Genomic DNA, 20,255 nt, shown 5'->3' on the forward strand with positions numbered 1-20,255 from the left:
CGTTCAACTGGAAATGATTTCAAGTTGAAAATGAAGACCAATGTCCACTGATCTAATATGAAAATTGCTCTTTGTTTGCTTGGCAAAATACAAATCAAACAGGGAAAAGCTGGCAAATACAGATCATCATATAGAGATTAGGGGAAGTTAGCTCCCACAGTCTTACTTAAACGGCACTAAATTAGTATCCTGTATCTCAACTGCTAATGCTAATATGCAATTAGGATAACCCCAGGGCCTTAGAGGAAAAAAAATCATTAGACTACTGCAAAATATTTTTAGTGACAAGATGGCTATAGGCTGGAAAACCCACACTTGACGAATCAGGCTCCCCCATTAAATTTCAGGCTCCTTCAACGGAAGACAGAGCTACAGCCGTGGGTGGGGGCCAGAGGTGAACAAAGAGGATGCCAGAAGATTAGATCACCCCTTCACACGTTTTGGCACAGTGATCCAGGGGAAGGAGAGAAGGGGGGGTCTGCATCGGTGCCAGCTCACACACTGAGACGACAGTGCCGGCCATGCCAGCCGCCCCTCCAGGCGCGTGGGGGCCTGACGTGATCAGGCGCGAGCCACAGAATTAGGTCACTGCATTAGCCAGCAACTGCTGCCCATAGGTAGCATGACGGGAGGTGTTCAGGGTCTATCCTAAACGCACTGTACCATGCCTAAAGCTATGCCCTAACCTTATACAAGTGAGGTGTGGCATAGTCTGGTCACAGAATCTAAATAAGAAAAATGTCAATGCTAAACATGAGACGAGATACAGAAAATGACGAAACATGGAGAAACGATGCATCTCAATTTAACACAGAACCTGCTGGAATCTGAAGGAGCTTCTACGGGACTTGACTACAGTATATGGGGGAACGAGAGCCCCTGTAAATAGATTACAAAGATTATTATCATCATAGACCTCAACTGAAGAGGCTACTCAATCAGCTGTGGACCAAGGTGAGAATGAGGGGGGGAAATCAGCTAGCGCAACATATACGGGGCGACATGGCTCAGGAGGTAAGAGTGATTGTCTGGCAGTCGGAGGGTTGCCGGTTCAAACCCCGGCGCGTGTCGAAGTGTCCTTGAGCAAGACACCTAACCCCAACTGCTCTGGCGAATGAGAGGCATCAATTGTAAAGCGCTTTGGATAAAAGCGCTATATAAATGCAGTCCATTTACCATAGCTGCTTTTCACATTAGAACCTAGCCTCTGCATTGCAGATGTGGCTGTAGCATCTGTAGCAGTTCTCAGTATGAGAATGCACTTTTTTCCTTGTATAATGGCAATGGTCTGTAATGTACCCAACATTGTGAGAACATTAGAGGGGATTGCTTCAATGGTGCAGGGTCCCAGTGTGGGGCAGTCTTGCTATCCACCTGGCAATCCTTATCTGGGTAACACTTATGCACCCCCCCTCCCCACCACTACCCCACAAGATTAATATATTTTATAAATAAGAATCATATATCTTAGTATATCTGAGCCCTGACCCCACCCTCCATCCCAAGTCCAACTCCAGAGCTATAAATCTTCTCTCACTCACATAACCAACAGAAGCAATGCTGATTCAAACTGTCTGATCTACAAGAAGCATTGCCTGCAGAATCATCCTGCATACAAATAAATACTAAATAAATAAATAAATATGAAATGAATAAATAAATAATGCATAAAAAAAAAAATGCTCATTCATTTATTTTTTAAAGGACTGTGCTAATAAAAATAATGGCCATGTATAACAATCCCTGCAGAGCAGCAGCATTAAATTTCATGAAATTTGAGCATGCCCTGGTCATCCACGACCCTAGGGGGCAGAAAAGGTTACACCTGACCTATGTCATTTGGTTATAAAAGCCTGTATGGTGCTTGAGCACCCAGCTTGCCAATGGTTTAGACTTTAGACCAATCATGCTCTCAGCTGAGGCTCTCTGCATATAACTGTATGCACACCTGTTTACAAAGAGCATCTGCCATATAGGGATAAAATGAAAGGGTTTTTCAAGTGGGGCTGTCCACACTCCACTGAAATGTACTCATGCACAAGCAGTTCGGCTTTGCAAGAGGGAGAGGGGTGGCGGGAAGGTGCGTGGGAGAAATGAAAGGGAAGTTAAAAATAGTGAGAAGAGGGGGGGAAAGCACAAAAAAAGAAAAGAACTGAGAACCAGAAGAGTTGTAAATAATTAGCGGGACTAACATGGCGTTACTGGTAGCTGTGGTGGACAGGTCAGCCGACGAGATTACTCCGCATTTGGCACATTTGAGCGTCATATTGTACAGTGGCACTGTCATCTGACTGCAAAGTCAAATCAACACACTGAAACACACACAGAGCCAGCCAGAAAAACAGCAGCTGCAGAATCCCCTTTCCACAGCCAGACTTCCTCTCAGGGCCAGCACCAGGAGGGGAGAGTGGGGGAGTGGTCTTGGTGAGTGAGGCAGGGGGCGGAGCTAAGGGGCTAAACGTAACTCTTCAGCAAAGATGCATCAGAACATATTTGATTCTGCTCCCAACTGCTGAAACTGGATCAGCTCAGCAAAGCTTTAAACTAATTCAACTCAGTTGTGAATAATGCTAGAGATGATCCAGGGTCAGTACGTGGAGGCACAAACAGTTGCCACATCATGAATGCAGGTCCATTTTAAAGATAGTGCAGCAGACAATCTGATCATTTTAATGGCATTTTGTTCACAAACACTAATCTAAGTTCTTGGAATTTTACATTTTTAAAAGGTTTAATTTTCACTTACTGTTCTGTGAGTAATCGTGAGTAATTCATATGTAAGACAGATCTTTGTGCTTTCTGTATCATTACAATGTCTATATTTTAAACCATTTTGATAACTCTATTTTTCCTTCCTATAATTTTATTATGGACACGTTGTGATGTAGTCATATTGGCTTGTGAGAAATTTGTTTGAACAAAAGATTATTAAACATTCAAAAATACAACCCCCCACTCCCTTTCCATGAAGATCCATGGAGCAGGCAGAAGGAGCAAGGGAGGGAGGGAGTGGGGGAGAGAGAGAGAGAGAGAGAGAGAGCGAGATCCTACTCCAATTAGATTTTCCATTGTGCAGGTACAATCAAATCCATTCTCCATTATGAATGTAACTCCAGAATTTGTGAAAATGTGTGTGCGTGTGTATGTGTGTGTGTGCATGTGTGTTGGAATATTTTAGCAGCTGCATTACACAATGCCCAGGAAGACAGCTATTGACATTGGAGCTTTTATCAAGGTGTTTCAGATTACAGCCAGTCCCAGGGGTGCCCTTGTCTTCCCCAGAACATTTTCCTCAAAAAAATGATAATCCTGTCAGCCTGTCTATTTCAGTCACTCCGGCCCTCCTCAACTTCAGCTCAGTTTCGGAATAATCACTGCACTGGACTCAGCGCTGTCAAGAAGACTCAGTTCTATTTTAAGTCGCAGCAATTTTCTCTTCTCAATTAGACATCCAAGAGCATCAGTGAGAGCTTCATTACAGTGTTAGATACATTTACTCTCTGCTTTCTCACCAAGATCAGCTGGTGTGCTCCTTGCAAGATTTTAAATTTAGCAATTTTTCCCAGAAAAAAGTTCAGGTTGCAGGTAAATGTTAATTGTTGCACAAATCAGCAGTTCTATAGTAAACCACAAGCAATGACACAAGTTATGACACAAGTTAGATAATTTTCAAACCAAAAGAAAACGTTGCTGAGGTCACTGCTGATGTGTGTCCCTATTGTGTCTCTTATTGCCAATATTTTATACTGAGTTACATGTATTAACATTTGGTTTTGGGAACCGGTCAACAATGGACCTACTGTAACATTTCTGTAAGAAACAAGAGTAGGACCTCCACAGCTTTAAATCCTGTTTCACAACATGGCCACCTGCAAATGGCAGGTAAAGCCATCAACTTGGCACAGTTGCCATACTGGGAGGAATCGATTCTGCTAGCTTGTGAAGGCACGGATTCAAAAGCACATAATATAAGAAATTCAATTTCAGCAAAAGGGCAATACAACTAATAAACTTGGACCCGAGGCAGTGATATTAAAAAGCAATCAGTGGTTTTGAAATACAACGCCATTTCCCCCGTCTCTTTATGGCAACCTAGGATGAAATGGTTCGGAAGGCATAGGGTAATACATTAATGCATAGCTAAAAAAAATCAAGAGAAGCAAAAAATTAAATAAAAATGCATAAAAGGCTTCTCTTGTCTGCTTAAATCCAGCTCTCAAACAAAGCAATAGCCAGTATCAGCCACAAATAGTTTTCCCAGTGAAGGCCGCCAATCCTCTAATCTCTGTATTATGATATGAGACCCAATATCCTCTGTTTCCTCCATATTTTTCTACTGCTAATGAGCCTAATTCCAACAAAACATTTGTTTGGGCCAAGGAATGAAGTTTAAATATTTAAATTGGAAGGTGAGACAGTAAAAAATGGACTGTCAAGGAAACCCTAACAGAATAATTAGCATGATTGCATCTTATTTTCATTTCCCCAGCCAATTACACTGTACTGTGGGGAAAAAAAAAACAAAAAAAAACTCCCAAACCTCTGAAGAGAAATAATCTCAATGGTGCGAGGCTCGTTTCATACAGATGTTACTCTGTGCTTAATTAGACGAAGCACACATTAATTAGATCATTTAAACATGTTAAAAGCTGTAACTCAAAAAGGGAAAAAAAGCACTGCAATTTCTGCAGTCATATGATACAACACACAACAACCCCCTTATCCCCAATTTGCCACCAGCTTCAAATCCCCCTCTTACCCGCACACATCCCCCACCCACCCAAGTCTGCCTCCTGCAAGTCACTTACAGTCACAGGAACACTTACCAAGCTAGTGTGCCCACAACACAGGCTCCTAGTCTTTTTCTGTCTCCACTGGTTAACTGCCAACATGGCACACGCTTGAGAGACAAGTCTAAGCTAGAAGGCAGGGTTGTATGTAATCGAGTGCAGGTCTATTGCACACATGAATCATACTAAACATACTTTGGCTACCATGTCTTAGCATGTTGCCTTAACCAGAAAGGCACACGTTAATGTGCAAACAAACACACAAATTTACATGCAAGCACGCATACACACACACACACACACACACGCACCCACACAGACACATGCATACACACACACACACACACACACACACACACATACATGCGAGCTTACAAACTCAGCAAACTGGAGTTCAATTACAAAACGATTGCAATATCTTAGGAGGATGCCTGCTTCCAGGTAAGAGTGGGGGGAGGGAATGGGGGGGTGCAACAACACGCTGCTCCTTGATATGAGGTTTAAATGCATAAGAAGTAGATTAGTCTTTATTTTAATGGTAATTCCTTATTTTACTTTAAATCTATCATATTGTCGGATAAAAATAAATAAATAAATAAGAATAACAGGAGCACATATATACAATATATGTTGTATTTTAACTACCCTGTCCAAATTTATATGGTCATTAACAGTGTTGATGTTTTTATCATTTATTTCCAGAGGCAGCTATTTATCTTCTGAACTGCAGAAAGAGGTGAAAAGGGTCAAAGGCTTGTAATTTGGTGCATGGATTGAACCAATTGAGGCAGGGGAGAAAGAAACTACTGATCCTTGGGCTGAACCAATCAATGTGATGGCTTGGGGGGGGGGGGGGGGGGGTAGCTCGGTCTGAATCAATGAGTAGGGCCGGAGCCTGGCTTCCTGTGCAGGCAGCACTGAGCGAGAGCGTCCTTGTGGTGGTGAAAAGGGGATGCTGCAGAATTTCAACACAATGTTTCAGACAACAAACAGAATCAATCGAAGAGGTACTCATCGAGAGCCCAACACATTATTAAGAGAAAGAAAAACAGCAGGATGCAGTAACAGTGCTGATATGGTTGTGCTAGCCATTTGGAAAAAGGGGCCCAGGACCCAGGAAGGGAAGGCCCTGCAGCTAGACAGGTCAATGACCTTGGTTTTATAATCAATATTTAGTTTCATTCTCATCGCAATACTCATGAAATTGACTTATTCTAACATCGAATAATTTCAAATCTCATTCATACTAGCATGACGTACAGTTAAAAAATAAAGAGATACTTCAAATGGTATTTCAATGAAATAAGAAGAATGAAATAAAAATATAACCAATGATTGTTCAGTCCATCTGTAGACTGGCCAAACATTGATTATCTGATGCTGCTGGGAACATTTGTAAACAATTTCCCCCCTCCTGGTTTTCCTGATTCCCCTCCCCCCTTTACTAAGAGTCAATAATTATAAAACATGAAATGGATATACATATTTTACAGTGGTATACAAATGTTTGAGAAGCCCTGCTCAAAGTGCATGTTTTGTTGAATCCTCAAAGTGAAAAGAAGTCAACACAACCTCTGAAAAAATGTGCCAGTTGAAAATTTTATCTTTCCTATTGATCCATTAATACTTAAAACAATGAAAAACTTGTACCAAAACTTTATTGACTTGTTAGGCCTTAAATTAAGCCAGGTGAAGGCAATTTCAGAGCTTAATAAATACTCTGACCCTTCTAACTTTTCAGGGTGTCATGCATACTCTCAACAGCCATGAATGTCTCTAAGCAACTGACTGAGGTCTTGAAAATAAAGATATCTAACACTTCTAACTTGGAATTTCCACTGTGCGAAGCATCATTAAGAAACAGAAGTTAAGGAGAACTGTTAAAAGTCAAGGCTAGATATGAGAGATCCTGAAAAATCTGCCCATAGACTGGTCAGGTATTCAAAGAAAAGCCCACATATCACTGCAATGGATATCTAAAGTGCATATAAGATTAAATTGTAAATTGTACAGAAATATACCATGTTTGTTCCCGCTAGAGGTTGTATTAAATTTTTTTCACTTAGAAAATCTGAAAAACATACAACTTGACCAGGGATGCCCAAACATTTTCATACCTCTGTAGATCTACAGCAACTAGCTACATCTACAAAGAAATTAAAGCTGTAGCAATGTACAGAAGCAACACATATGGCAGCGGTAGAAAACAACTGAAATGCAATGAAGTGAAATTTGCACATGGATGTGCTATTGTGTCTCCTGTCAGGATCTATAACCAGTTGTCTCTCTGCTCTACTATGTGCCTCTTCTCTTCTAAACCCTTAGCACCATGTCAAAGGCAGCTGGTATTTTTTCCAATGTTTTACAATTACTTTTCTAATTCCAGACTTCGTACATAATCTTGGCAAAGAAACAGGCACATAATACATAGAACTTTATGTTCACCATGCACCATAGATATCATGTAGGGTTTATACTATATGAAGTATTGAAAAAGCAGAACTGTAGAAATGAAGATATTTGTCCATGATGATACAGTAATCAGTTCACAGCCACGTCTGAGGGATGTTAGTCAGACATGGTGTCCGTGAATTTGCTCTCTGTGAATCATTTAAATTAAATCCAGATTGAGGATGAGTTAGCTGAAGACTCATGCACTACGGAATCAGAGATATTTCCTAATCACTCTTTTACCCATAATACCTTTCGCGAGCCCAGCTATTGCGTGGTTCTCTCGGCTGTCCTTACCCATGTGTCATTATCACCCATCCTGTTCTATAACCCACCTCATCCATTTCACAGCTCTTTTGGATTGTCTAGGCTTTTTTTACATGTTCCTATTCCTATCTCTCACTTTTACCTTTCAATCCAGCTTTCACTTTCTTATCCTCTATTTCTCTTGTTCCCACCAAACACCTCCACCTCCAATGACTTTTCTTACACTTTTCTGTCTAAATTTTTTTCCTGTTCTGCTCCTGCAGTAAGAGAGACAATGACGCAATGACCCCCCCTTCCCAAGACAGGCTGGTTATGAGTCCTCTGATGAAATGATAGACTGGCTCATACCCTGCACGCTCCTTCAGTTTCATATCGGTGATGCCGTCTTTGGACACCAGTTTGTTAAAAACCAGTATCCCAATAACCATGTTAACCTGGTGGAGAGAGAAACAGATATGGTGTATGGGAGGCATGCAAGGGTAGTCATATCCACTATTGCATCACACAACAAACACTGATAGTCAATTCATCAATTGCTTTTCAACCTCAATTATCTGATAAAGATGCCACAAAAATCTTGGCTAAAAATGCTATTGACATTTACTTGACATTTACTTTGGCAAGTTAATTTTGACCTTGAGAAATGTATTGATATGAATAGCACCTTCACACTTTTAAAATCCTCAGGGACAATCATTCATAGCTCATGTATTTTATGGTAATTCATGCTGGTTTTACATTTGTGTTTCAGGAAGGTCAGAAGACTAACAGTCGGCATGCACATGACAGATCACTAGGCTTAAAAGAGAGAAAGTACCAGAACAACAGCAGCCGCTGGCCCCACAAATGCATAGAGCAGACCACCTTCCAGAGAGAGCCAACAGCTAAGACAGAGATAGTGTGGATTAGAAATAGTAGAAATGGAGAGAGAGCAAAAAGGAGAGGGTGAAAGAGAGAGTGAGGGAGGGGGGAAAGAGGGAAAAAGGAAAAAATAAGTTAATTCACCACAGTCCAGTGAGCTCACACAAATGTATGCCCGCCGGCTATTGCATTGCACTTTCTTTTCCTCAGTGAGTTTTTGACTGCTGGAGTTAACCAGACACGCTGCCCAGAACATGGGGCACTGTGTTAGGAGAGAGAGACAGAATGAGACTGTGGACTGGACACTCACTAGTTGACAGTGCCATATCCCTTGGCCTTGGTGAAGCCCACAGACACAGCCACAATTAGAGCAGGCAGACCTGGGAAGGATAAGAGAGATTGGGGTCAGTGGTAAATTCAACGTCCGGCCAGAATACCTGGCGAGGGTGAAAGATTAGGTGACAATGCAGTGCAGAGAGGCTCAGTGTCGTTGGGCACGCTCACCCCAGCCCAAGCACAGGAAGCGCTTTCGAATGATGCGGTTCCGCAAGCGGCCCGTCACTGCCATGTAGGACTGCCACGCCTCCGTCAGAACCCAGCAGAAGGAGGACAAGAAGAAGAAGTGAAGGAAAGCGGCCACCAGGGTGCACACCACCTGAGACGGTGAGAGAGACGGAAGTCAGCAGGTCAGCACAGCAGCAGACATTAGAAGCTTGAGTTTACTAGGTCAGAGTCGAGAAATGGAAAAGCAGGTTAGCACTTGAACAAAACAAATCAAATTTCCTTCATTGCAGTATGGAAAAAAAGAATTTAGGGACTAAATATGAGAGAGGAGGGGGATGAGGCCATTGGTCATTACCTTGTTACGCGTCTGTGTCTGTCCAATCAGGATGAGGGCGTTGGATGAGATGATAGAGAGGCAGAAGTTGATCAGGATGACGGAGCGCTCGGAGCGAATGTACCTGGTTGAGGACAGGGAAAGAAGCGTGTCAGCAGCTGGGAGGCATCCCGGACGTCCGCTCACATAAATAACCCCTCTTTGCCTCAGTCCCCTGAAAGCCAGTCTTCCCACGAGGGAATTTCCTGAAATTTAAACCTTTAATTATCCTGTCTGTACATCAACCATCCCCGTGACAGTCAGGACCATAAAACAAGGGCTCTTGTCTGTGTATAAATGCTGCATAATCCAGACGGCAATGTTTATGACGTGTGAAAGGTGGCAGTGTTTATGGTTGTGTTGTTGCACGCTCTGCTGGGCTGTAGGGCCTATGAATCATCAACCTGACCTAAGCATGGTGACGCCTCACCTGTCTGTACAGGTGCCTGACAGCTGATGGGGACACACATGTAGTGACAGAGAATTGAAGGTTGGAAGGGTTGGGACATGGGTGAGAAGCTTGTCACTTTAAAGCCAGTAATACACGTCTGCTGCCTTGAGATCAAAGCCACAATCATTTTCCAATATACTGTAGTTTTCCCAGCCAGGAACCAGGCCATATTTTAAAGTAGATTTTATTATAGCAAACTCCTATAACATTTAAAGTTCAGCTAATTTCAAACTGGATTTAAAAAACCCATCCCTCTCTTTGCATGTAGTGTCTTCTTTGCCGGTCCCTGGATGAGTGCAGTACCCTCCCAGCTGCCCCCAATGGAGCAGGGGCTCAGGAGCCCCGTATGGCTCGGTGCTCAGTTGGCCGTGAGAAAATGGAGTCTGTTCCAGATCCACATGCCAGCTGGGCACACAGGCAGGGAGGAGGCAGACTGCTGGCTGTCACTGACCTGGGCACATGGGCAGGTTTAGGCCCCATTATCTCACCCATTAGGGTGGGCAAACAAATACTGCTGTGGGCACCCTTTGAAGAGTTGGCCTCCAGCCTTCCTCTCTCTCCCCGTCTTCTGTTTACCTCTCTCGCTTTCCCTCTCTTTCTTTTCTCTCACTCAGTCTGGACCCATGGTTCATTCCAGTCCAGCCAAACACTGAACTCCAAGAGATGGACTGGCTACCTCCACTGCTGATGATGCTGAATGTGTTCAACTGCATTTGTTTGGCAGAAGCCTGTTTGTCCAGGGCAACTACACGTCAGCTTACAATTTTTTAAACATTTTCCAAATATCCACAACCGGAAAATTATATTAATATCCTCCAAAACATATATAATACTTCAGTGTGGGTCCATCATAGTTGCTTGTTTCTCACATTCTGAGCATGGAAGGTGGTGTGGGAAAAGCGGGGGTCTCACCTCCAGACAGATACATAGATGATGATGAGCAGCAGTAGAGTGAGTGAGGAGACCCCACAGCCCACGATCAGGGTCACCGAAGGGAGCAGCGTTTTATCCATGTTCTAGAAAAAGAGAGACAGAGAATTAGGTTAGAGAAACAGCTCTCTAAAAATACACACACACGCCCACACACACACACACACGCACATGCACACACATGGATACATGTTCCTGTCCACCTCAGGATCAGTCATGTCTCGCGTATGTGCCAGGCCTTCTCCTTGCAGCCTGCTGACTGGCGCAATTAGGCCACAGCAGAGGAGCAAGGTGACTTCAAGGTGACTTGACAAAAAAAGAAAAAAGAAAATGTGGTCGAGCCAGGGGGTCGGGTAACCGTTTCGATTAATCAAATTACACGAGCAAAACGGGGACAGTATCTCCCCGCTGCAGAGATCATTCCACCATTATGCTCATTTCTCTCCACTAAACTGATACACCTTCCATATGTTGCCACGGTTCTTTTTTTCTTGGTTGCCATGGTGATGTGTTAGCATGGTAGCAGCATCAGCTGCGGCAGTAGCAGCAGCATCCGTCGGCTGCTGTAGGTATGTGTGTTGCAAAGAAAAATGTTTACAGGTATGCATGTGTTTCTTTTGTGTGTGCCTTTATGCATGTGTGTGTGTGTACATGCGTGTGTGTGTTTGTATGTGTGTGGATGCACACTGGCGTGTGTGTGTGTAAGTGTGTGTGTGTGTGTGTGTATGTATATGTGTGTGTGATATGCCATGGCATGCTAAGGTGTGGGGCAGCCAAACGCCATCAGCACCATGTTGTCCTGCCCAGCAGGAACTGATGGGAAGTCATTTAGCACCTGTGTGTCCCACACTGTCAGAACAGGCCACACCGCTAAGTCCTTCCTGTGAGAGGGCGGACTGTCCACAAGAATTGGGAACCGGATATCACTTATGTAGAATCACAGGTTAGTATCATTATTATTATTATTATCTTTACAGCTGGCATGGAGGGATAAGAAAAAGCACCAGAGCAAGCGATCCCATTCTCCTGCTATGCCTGTCTCACAGCTAACAGCCTCGTGGCCCACCGTTTGCAGAAAAGGTAATTGGTTGAGTTTATCAGTAGCCTCGTCTCCAGTTTGCTCGTCTATCCCAAGCTAAGGCAATTACATGCCTTTGATTAATCGGCACTGCAGTGTATCCTTTAAAAAAAAAAAAAAAAGGTGCAGACAAACTTTGTCTGGCTCCTACCCAATCAGAGCAGTCCAGAGAGGAGTCAGACTCTAAGGCGAGCTGCATCCACCATGATTACTTGCTGTAGCTACATGTTAGCAGAGGGAGTGTCACTGGTATACTGCAGGATGTTGTGGTGGTCAGAACTAGATAGACAGCTTGGGGACAGTGATCTACTCTTTCACATGACATGAGGGAATCACAAGCTCTAAATCACCAGGGGGAGTGGGGTGCCAGCTATTGTGTGCCTAAAAAAGGAAACGTGCTTCACTCTGAAGGACGTTTATGTTGCACTTTCCTTTCTTAGCCTCCCCAAGAGTCACATGACCCAGCGACCATCCACAGACCTGCCTGAGGTCCTGTAAGCCCATGCCAACAAATGCACAGCTAGTGGCTGTTTATGATGTTAGCTTGACAGTGTGGCAGATTTACATCAAAGCCTGTTCATCGGGCTGGGAGGAGACCAATGAGCTTATGAAGAGACAGATCCATAGATTAGCCTAACTTTGTTCCACATGCAACCTCACCTGGGGAACTAGCCAACAATAATGACATTCCATTACAAGGTGAAGGTCTATGTGAGGACTATAACATGGCAGTTAAAACTGGGTTTATTATTTAAGGACATCTATTAGTCCCCCCTAAGAACACACATTGCAGAATTGTTTGACTCCATCCTGTGGTGTTTCCAAATATCTGAGTTGGTTTTGTGAGCTTAAATATGACAGCAACATTTTGTTTTATTTTGTCTTTTAAAAGCCCGCAGCTGAGATGTATTGAGCTAGACTACGTGGCACACCAGAAAAAGCAAAAAGAGGAGGGGGGGAAAACAGCGAGAAAAAGCACTGCTCTGCAGCCAGACGTCTGTCTTTCAGCCGGCCTCTTTGTTATTCAGAGCCTGTTCAAGCTTAGCTGCAGAGAGCAGGGCCGTCGGACAGAAAAACTGGAAGTAAATTGGGAAGGCAAGCATTTCCAAAGGAATGATTAGCAATGTAGCCATGGGGGTCTCACGAAAAGAAATGGGAGGTGGGTGTTGATATCACTCTCTTTTTTTTTCTTCTTGTTCCTCTCTCAGAAATGGAGAAATGAACAAAATGCTTGCCAAAATGGATGCCAAAATGTTGCTCAAAAACAGCCTGCATGGCTGGGCAAACCAGCAAGCCATCTGCCCAGGTGGACCGGGGCAAACAGTGTGGATGTAACCGTGGGCGGTGGGGGGGGGGGGGGGGGGATTGGGCCGGGGGGATGGCAGTGTTTTCAGGTAGACTGAATGACAGGAGATCCGACTCTCAGACACACAATGCAATCACCAAGGTCTCAGATGTGCTGCGCGCTGCAAATATGCTAGAGGCTCACACATGCCAGCCGATACAGCACGCAGCCAATGCCACTCTGAGCATTTTCAGCCTTTCATTTTTCAAAGCAGAAAAATCTGGGCACATCCTGTAGATTACCCTCCCCATGTCAAAATCCCTGCATCCTCAGAAGTAAAATAATCCTTGATCCTAGAATTGAGTGGCAGGTTTAGAACATTCAGATTTTGAGTATGGGATTTTTGAGTTAATTTATTTTTCAGGGTTTGTCTGCAGTTTTCAGGTGCAGTCTTGTATTCATTAATATTTATTATGTATTTACACCCCCACCACCTCCTAGTTTCAATTCTGATGCTTCTCTTTGATGCTGCAAAATCCAACAATAGCGCAATATGGAAAATTGGTAATATGTTCTCCTTAAAAAATAAAAGGAGAAAAAAGCATTTCTGGGGCACGAAGCACAAAGAAGCCGTTATGGCATCTTCTATAGCTTTAAGAGCCCCCAGTGCGGATGTTGTTACCAGGGTAACTAGTGAACAAAATGCTTTAGAGGCAGGTTCCATTCTAATAATAACTAATCTGACTGAATGAAAATTCTACACAAAGAGACTCTTTCCTAAGGAACAGGGACGTCATGTATTTTGGTCATAATAATCCTCATGCTAATGTGACTACAGCACAGCATAGTGTGCTGTAGTTTTTAATGTATCCTTTTGTATTTGCACAGTATCACTACATCTAAATACATCTTTGCTTCATTGCAGTCACAATGCCTTGTAGTATTTGTATTTTGTTATTTATTTTATCCAATATTATACTATTAAAACAAATCTCACAGGACATTTGAAGATAAAATCATTCATCAATGACACGTCAATAAAGCAATACAGAGCGAGAATAAATTAAAAAGCAGCTCCCCTTAAATATGAAACGATTTGTCTAGTCAGTTTTTTTTATTCAAAATCAATATTACTGCATGCAACATTTATTTATAACCTCGAATTCAAATATCGTTCTGTAAGCACACAATCGTTTCCTTCGATTCCGTCCATAATATATTCAAATCGAACACATTTCACTGTCAGCATCAAGATAATGATGCCTATTCTTTGGCTAATTTCAACCCCACAAGAACAAATCCTCGAATGTCGCGGCAAATCAGCGAGAGAATTTAAATCGATATTTTCTTTCGAAATTAAAAATGCCTAAATGTTCTGTACGCATTTTCAACACCCCAAGATTCCCAGGCACAGAAATCAAGGCTTGACAGAATGGCACAAGCATGCCGAAAAAGAGAGGGAGGGAGGGAGCGCCACAAGGATCTGTTGAAACGAAATGACAATGACGCCTATTTCATCTTTTTTTCTCTCCCTCTCACGCTCTTATCGCACAAAACGAACATTTCGAACGCTGTTCCGTATAAAAAGAAGAAAATACAGGCGTTTTACTTACCATGTCAGGATTTATCCGTGCTAAAATGGCGAAGCTCGATAGTCTGTCACACACACATTTGGTTCTGAATGAATCAACGGGCACCGCTCTGCAGCCCCTAGCCGACCAGGATCCGAGCAGCGAGGAGCTGCGAGAAGGAGAGAGAGAACAGCGGAGTGTTAAAAACAGGGAAAAACGACTCAAATCCCCCTTACGCTTAAAAAGCCATTTCTCTTGATCCCTCACGGTCTCCACTGCATGCCAGGCAGAGCACGCAAAACACACTGAAATTTGTGATGGAGAGGAGGATCTGTGGCTTCGTACACTACAGGTTTCTGCATGGCAAGGTTATTGCAATACAAGAGAAATCAAAGATGCGCCATAATATAAAGGGTAAAATAAATTACGACGACACGATAATAATAATAATAATAATAATAATAATAATAATAATAATAATAATACTTTTTTCTAAATTCTAATCATCAGTCATTATTCTTATGTTCTATTTTTCTTCGAACAACTACAAAAACTACTTTCCATAATAGTATGCTATAGCCTTACAGTATATGTAGATGTGCATCTGTAATTCAAGGGAACTGACTTCATCAACATCCATGAGCCACTCTCCAAACGCTATTCAATTCACCAAAATGCCGGACCAAAGTGGCTAACATCAGGCTGTTAAATTTATTTGCTGAAAGCAATATAGATGGGTAAAGCATAAACCTTCCCATGTTCTCTGACTGCCCCCCCTTCCTCCCTCCCATGCAGTTACAAAACCAACTTATCATAAAGGCCCCATATTGGCAGGGCCTCAGGTGTTCTGCACATGTCCTTCCTGGGTCAAATAGTGCACAGCATGCACAGTCCACACACTGTACACAACCAACCCAGAAGTCAAGACCAAATGATTTGTTGTAATAGACTTAAACAAGGTGAGGTTTTTTTTTTTTGGTTTTTGTGCTATAATTTGTAAATAACATTTTTAGAAATAAAATAAAAAATCATGATTGATTTCATGGCTGAAATAATTGAAAATAAAAACCAATTCTACCTCGATTACCAAGCAATTTACTGAATTATACGTCTGTAATATACTGGCATGTTTCTCAATAGTAATATGGAATAATATGGAAAAGAATATGACAGCTCTGCTGCACATATGGTATTTTCCCATTATGTGTTGTGCGGATAGATATGCTCTGACATACAATGCAAGAGTCGGCCTCACTGCTCTTAACTCAAACAGATTGTGAATTAAATGTGAATCACAGCAGAAGGCAGGGGCTGTATTGTCAGGCTAAATTACCCAATCCCTATTTGAAGTGCAAAATGTTCACTATGGAGCTTCATTTTGCATGAGTTGGATTAATGTTTCACAAAATAAGATGACTCTCCATGCTGGCACTGGGATCTGAGAAGCGTGATAGTGGTAAGCTGCAAGAAATCACATATGGAAGAACTGGGGGGGCCAGTCTAGGTCAAAACAGGACGTGAGTGTGATTTTTAAAGCAGTTTGATTAAGAAATGTTTTATGTATATATATTTTTTTCCCACTTTTAACAAGAATGACTCATTGTCCTCTGGCCCCATGCAGAATGTGTCATCTCATTATGGGTCTAATGATGAGACATTCTCAGAAGAAGGGGACTGCTGTTATTACTGCATGAGAACTACAGTGTGGGAGTTTGGGAGTGACAGCAGCGAAAGTTGTAAAAAGTTCAGTACCCACGTTCATCTGTTGGATGTCACGCTCAGGAGGATAAACCAATGACAGTGTGGTGGCATTTTATTACAATTCCCTCTCTGCTTCCAGTTATCATTGCTACATTATTTTTTACATTTAGTGACAGTCTACGTTTTCCTTCACTAATGAAAGAAAAAATAACAAATGGGCTAACTAAAACATCTAAAATTGACAGGTGTCATTCAAATATTCTATAGGTATGTTAAACTGAGAAAAAAAACAAAAGACTTTTGAGTACATATCCAGCAACAGAGTTTTGAGAAAATACTTTGTACATCATTTTATTGCTTTTCTGGATGACATTATGCTTCTTGGCTTGCTGTACTGGCTTGGTCCTGTTGCCAGACAGACTGGCCACACCCTGGGGGACTGTGACACAGCACAAGCCAAACTGCCGTCTTTCTAACCTCAATGACCTACACCCCAGGTAGCATTCAAACAGACCAGCTTAGCCCATGGCACATAAAACCTATATGTAACCCAGGGCAGCTGATGATATAGATCTTAGCCCTAAACCTAAGCATGCACACACTTTAGCCAACTATAACATTAATATAGTTTCATTAGGTATGCTGGCAAACCCTTTGGATTAGGGGATCATACACACGAATATTGCTCCTGCAGTGCAGAGAATATGCATGCATAACTGCATTTTGGTGCAGGAGCAGATAGGGAAATAGCACTGCCTTTGTACCAACTGCCGGAAGCTATCAGTGCCCAGAGCAGCTTCTGTGCGGATCTCAGTGGTCTTTAAGGCATGCCTTTGCAGCTGCTTGATATGGCTGCTGCTGCAGCTACAGCTCTTCTTCATCCTCACCCTCCTGAGCTCAATGGCTGCCCTTGAGGACTGATTCAGATTTCCAGGCAAACATAGCATACAATAATCACTCTTTTGTTCAGCAGAATTGATTTCTGTATGGTGAAAGATAGCATTGATGCTTTTTAGCTATTGTTTCAAACTGGACTTAAATTCAATGGAGGAGGTGGGGGCCATCATTTAACCCTTGTGTAATCTTCATATTATGCAGGCGCCCCATGTCCACAAGGTCAAAATTGACCTGCCCTCATTGCCCCTTTATGATAAAAACACTTAATTGAATTTTAAACCCCAAAGCTGTTTTGTACAGAGAAACACCCTGTCTCTCATTAGCAAATCGGTGAATAGCTGTGTTTTCCTACAGGTACCTCACAGTCCAGTGTGTGTGTGTGTGTGTGTGTGTGTGTGCAAGTATGTATGTGTGAATTTGTGTCTGAGTGAAAGAGAATGAGAGAGAGTAAAGTACTGGAACTCCAGTTTATTGCCATGTGTGCATGAGTGCACATGTGCATTTGTATGTATGTTTGTATGTTACTGAGAAAGAGAGAGGAGGGGAGCGACAGACAAAGATAAAATAAAATGGCCTCAAGTTATTTATTATGCATTTTAGTTGCTATAAATCATGCATTAATACTTCAATTAGTCTGTAATTGATTTCATAACTGCAGGTGTACCGCTTTTATAAAAGTATATAAAACGTATACAACTTTTTCTTATGGTAGGGTCACTCCAGGAAAAGTAATTCATATCATTCTGTAAGTAATATCATTCTGAAAAAAAAATATATATTTTTTGAGATTTTAGGGGGTTGCTTCTCTTAAATACAAAAAATGGCCTCTTTTTTACCGTAGGACACAGGAAGGTTAAAAAAGTAGCAAATGAAAATGCTGGCATAATAATCTGATGGGGCTCCAAAAACGCAGGCATGTTTCAATCAAGGTATGAACCCCTCCCTCTATACCCACATTGGCCCTGCCTGAAGAATCAAAATCCTTTCATATCTCTATGCAGTAACCATGACAACTGCCAGTGGTTCTGGCAGGTCAAGTGATGGAACAGAGAAAAATGGTCCCCCACACAGCATGAAGAAACTGTACCATGAATCATTTAAGGCATGTTATGTGCTTAATGAGTAGGAGTAGATGACAAATGTCAAAGGTTCTGAGGTCATACATTGTACAGATTCATGCACCAACAAAAAGTTGCAGAAATCCATGCCTCTTCAATATATATCTATAATAATAATAATAATAATAATAATACAATTGATACCACAGGTGTATTATTATTATGTCAAATAAACACAGGGCTACATCTGGATCTGGGCTAGGTGATTAAATGATCTAATGTGATTGATTGAACAATTGCACACTCATTGATCAAGGTGAGTTGAGGCCTAGCTTGGACAGGATCTCCAGTGAACAGACAAGCTAATCACCCCTCAGCAATGCACTTATCGACAAGACACAGGACAACCCAGACATTCTGCCAACAGGTCTCAGGTTCCAATTTCTCCCCCAATATTAACTCATTAATCATACCAGCTGTCCAAAATTCTAATTTTGTTTGAAACATGTTCCCCCTACTCAAAGTGTACAGCAATATTAAATTTCCCCCTCTCCCTCTCTTTCTCTCTCTCTCTCTCTCTCTCTCTCTCTCTCACTTGCTCTCTCTCTCTATCTTTCCTTCACACTTTCTTTCGAGGTCAAACTTTTTTAATCTGAGAAGCATGACAGAATGTATTTCATGTCTCATCTCTGTAACACAAGTGTACGTATCTATCTAAATGCAAATGTCCTGCATCCAACGTAAGATAAGGGCACAATGCAGCTGTGGACAAAAGATCCGTTTTCTTTTTCCTTCTATTTTTTATTTAAAAAATGGTCCCAGGAGTATTTATAAAAGCCTGTGGGATGTGGAGGGGCTCATCAGACCTTTATCGGGTTGTGTAAGCCATTGGCTGGTAACCCAGGGCATTCATGCCACCGTGCCCATATGCAAGGCAGCTTCTGCCATGCGCCTCGGAACCACGCGGCCTCTCCGACTCCCGCCTTCCTGCTGACATGCACGCGGGTTGCCCGTCACAGTGAACGACACTTTCAATTTTCCGCATGCTGCATCACTGTCGGGGTGAAGTTAACGTGACTAACTGAAGCCTCGGCAAGAAAAGGCTGAGGGGGGAACTGTCTCGAGCTACAACTTCTGAACGCGGAGTGTCACCGACACTTTCTCAATTTCTCGCCAAAGCGAAAAAAAAGAAAAAAAAAACTCTTGGTGCAGAGTGTGTGGTGATTTCTCAAACTTTTGCTTTCGTAATATTCACTTGGTTTGTCGGATAAGACTGAGAAACGCACCCTGCAATTATGTAATGAGCAGCTGTATTATGACACAATGCAACCCCAAGGGATCACGTCTCATAGACAGTTCTGGGCGTCAGTTGGAAAGATGCACATGGGAAATTTGGGATCAGAGAAAGGGCCAGTTCTCGCCATCTGTGCTATTTCAGAATCTTCTCATTCCTCATGCCTCATGCTCCTCATTGAGCCACCAACACAGACGTACATTCACAAAACAATTAGTGTGTGCTTTTAGATTGGTCGAGCCTCAATCCCATCTACCCAATCCCATGCTTCCTCTCTCTCCTGGATAATTCCATAATTTAAATAGTGACCCCACACCTGACCTCCTGATCAGCCTGACCACTGGATGTCAATTAATGCAAGTATGCAGGTACCAAACACAGGTAAACCAGAGTAACAATTCAAAAAATGTCAAATTACCTGTCACTTTCATCCCAGGAGATGCAGGTTTGATTTGTGGTGCCCTGTACAGAGAGTAGGGAAGGGGGAAAAGAGATATCAATGCATATAGCACCTGGCAACCATGGGCTTCCATGTAACCCCCCCCCCCCCAGGATTGCCTTGAATTTCCATTTTTGTTCAGATTAAAACTGCCACAATCTGCTTATGGGAGAAGATGGACACCTTCATGACTGTTTGTGGGTGATCAAATCAGATGAGAAATGAGTGTCCCTCAAGCAGAGAGTTCAGCCTTCAGGTTTAAATTGAACGTTTGGAACATTGGAACATTGGCGTTTCCTGTTGGT

General features: G+C 42.4%; 1 protein-coding gene across 4 annotated transcripts in view; it reads right to left on the reverse strand.

The window, feature by feature from the left end:
- adgrb1a (adhesion G protein-coupled receptor B1a) overlaps window positions 1–20,255 on the reverse strand; it is an 81,444-nt gene that overhangs the window by 14,025 nt on the left and 47,164 nt on the right. For 2 of the 4 annotated variants that reach the window (XM_035393074.1, XM_035393066.1), the window contains exons 17-25: window positions 19,930–19,973; window positions 14,604–14,730; window positions 10,610–10,713; window positions 9,229–9,331; window positions 8,874–9,024; window positions 8,680–8,749; window positions 8,326–8,392; window positions 7,857–7,942; window positions 2,193–2,291 (exon numbers count right to left, since the gene is read on the reverse strand). In XM_035393074.1, the coding sequence (XP_035248965.1) occupies window positions 2,193–2,291; window positions 7,857–7,942; window positions 8,326–8,392; window positions 8,680–8,749; window positions 8,874–9,024; window positions 9,229–9,331; window positions 10,610–10,713; window positions 14,604–14,730; window positions 19,930–19,973 (851 nt within the window). The remainder of the gene's footprint in view (window positions 1–2,192; window positions 2,292–7,856; window positions 7,943–8,325; window positions 8,393–8,679; window positions 8,750–8,873; window positions 9,025–9,228; window positions 9,332–10,609; window positions 10,714–14,603; window positions 14,731–19,929; window positions 19,974–20,255) is intronic. The other 2 variants (XM_035393088.1, XM_035393081.1) reach the window with 1 other exon arrangement.

The sequence above is a fragment of the Anguilla anguilla genome, chromosome 1 (assembly GCF_013347855.1).
Source record: "Anguilla anguilla isolate fAngAng1 chromosome 1, fAngAng1.pri, whole genome shotgun sequence".
Classification (NCBI taxonomy): Eukaryota; Metazoa; Chordata; class Actinopteri; order Anguilliformes; family Anguillidae; genus Anguilla; species Anguilla anguilla.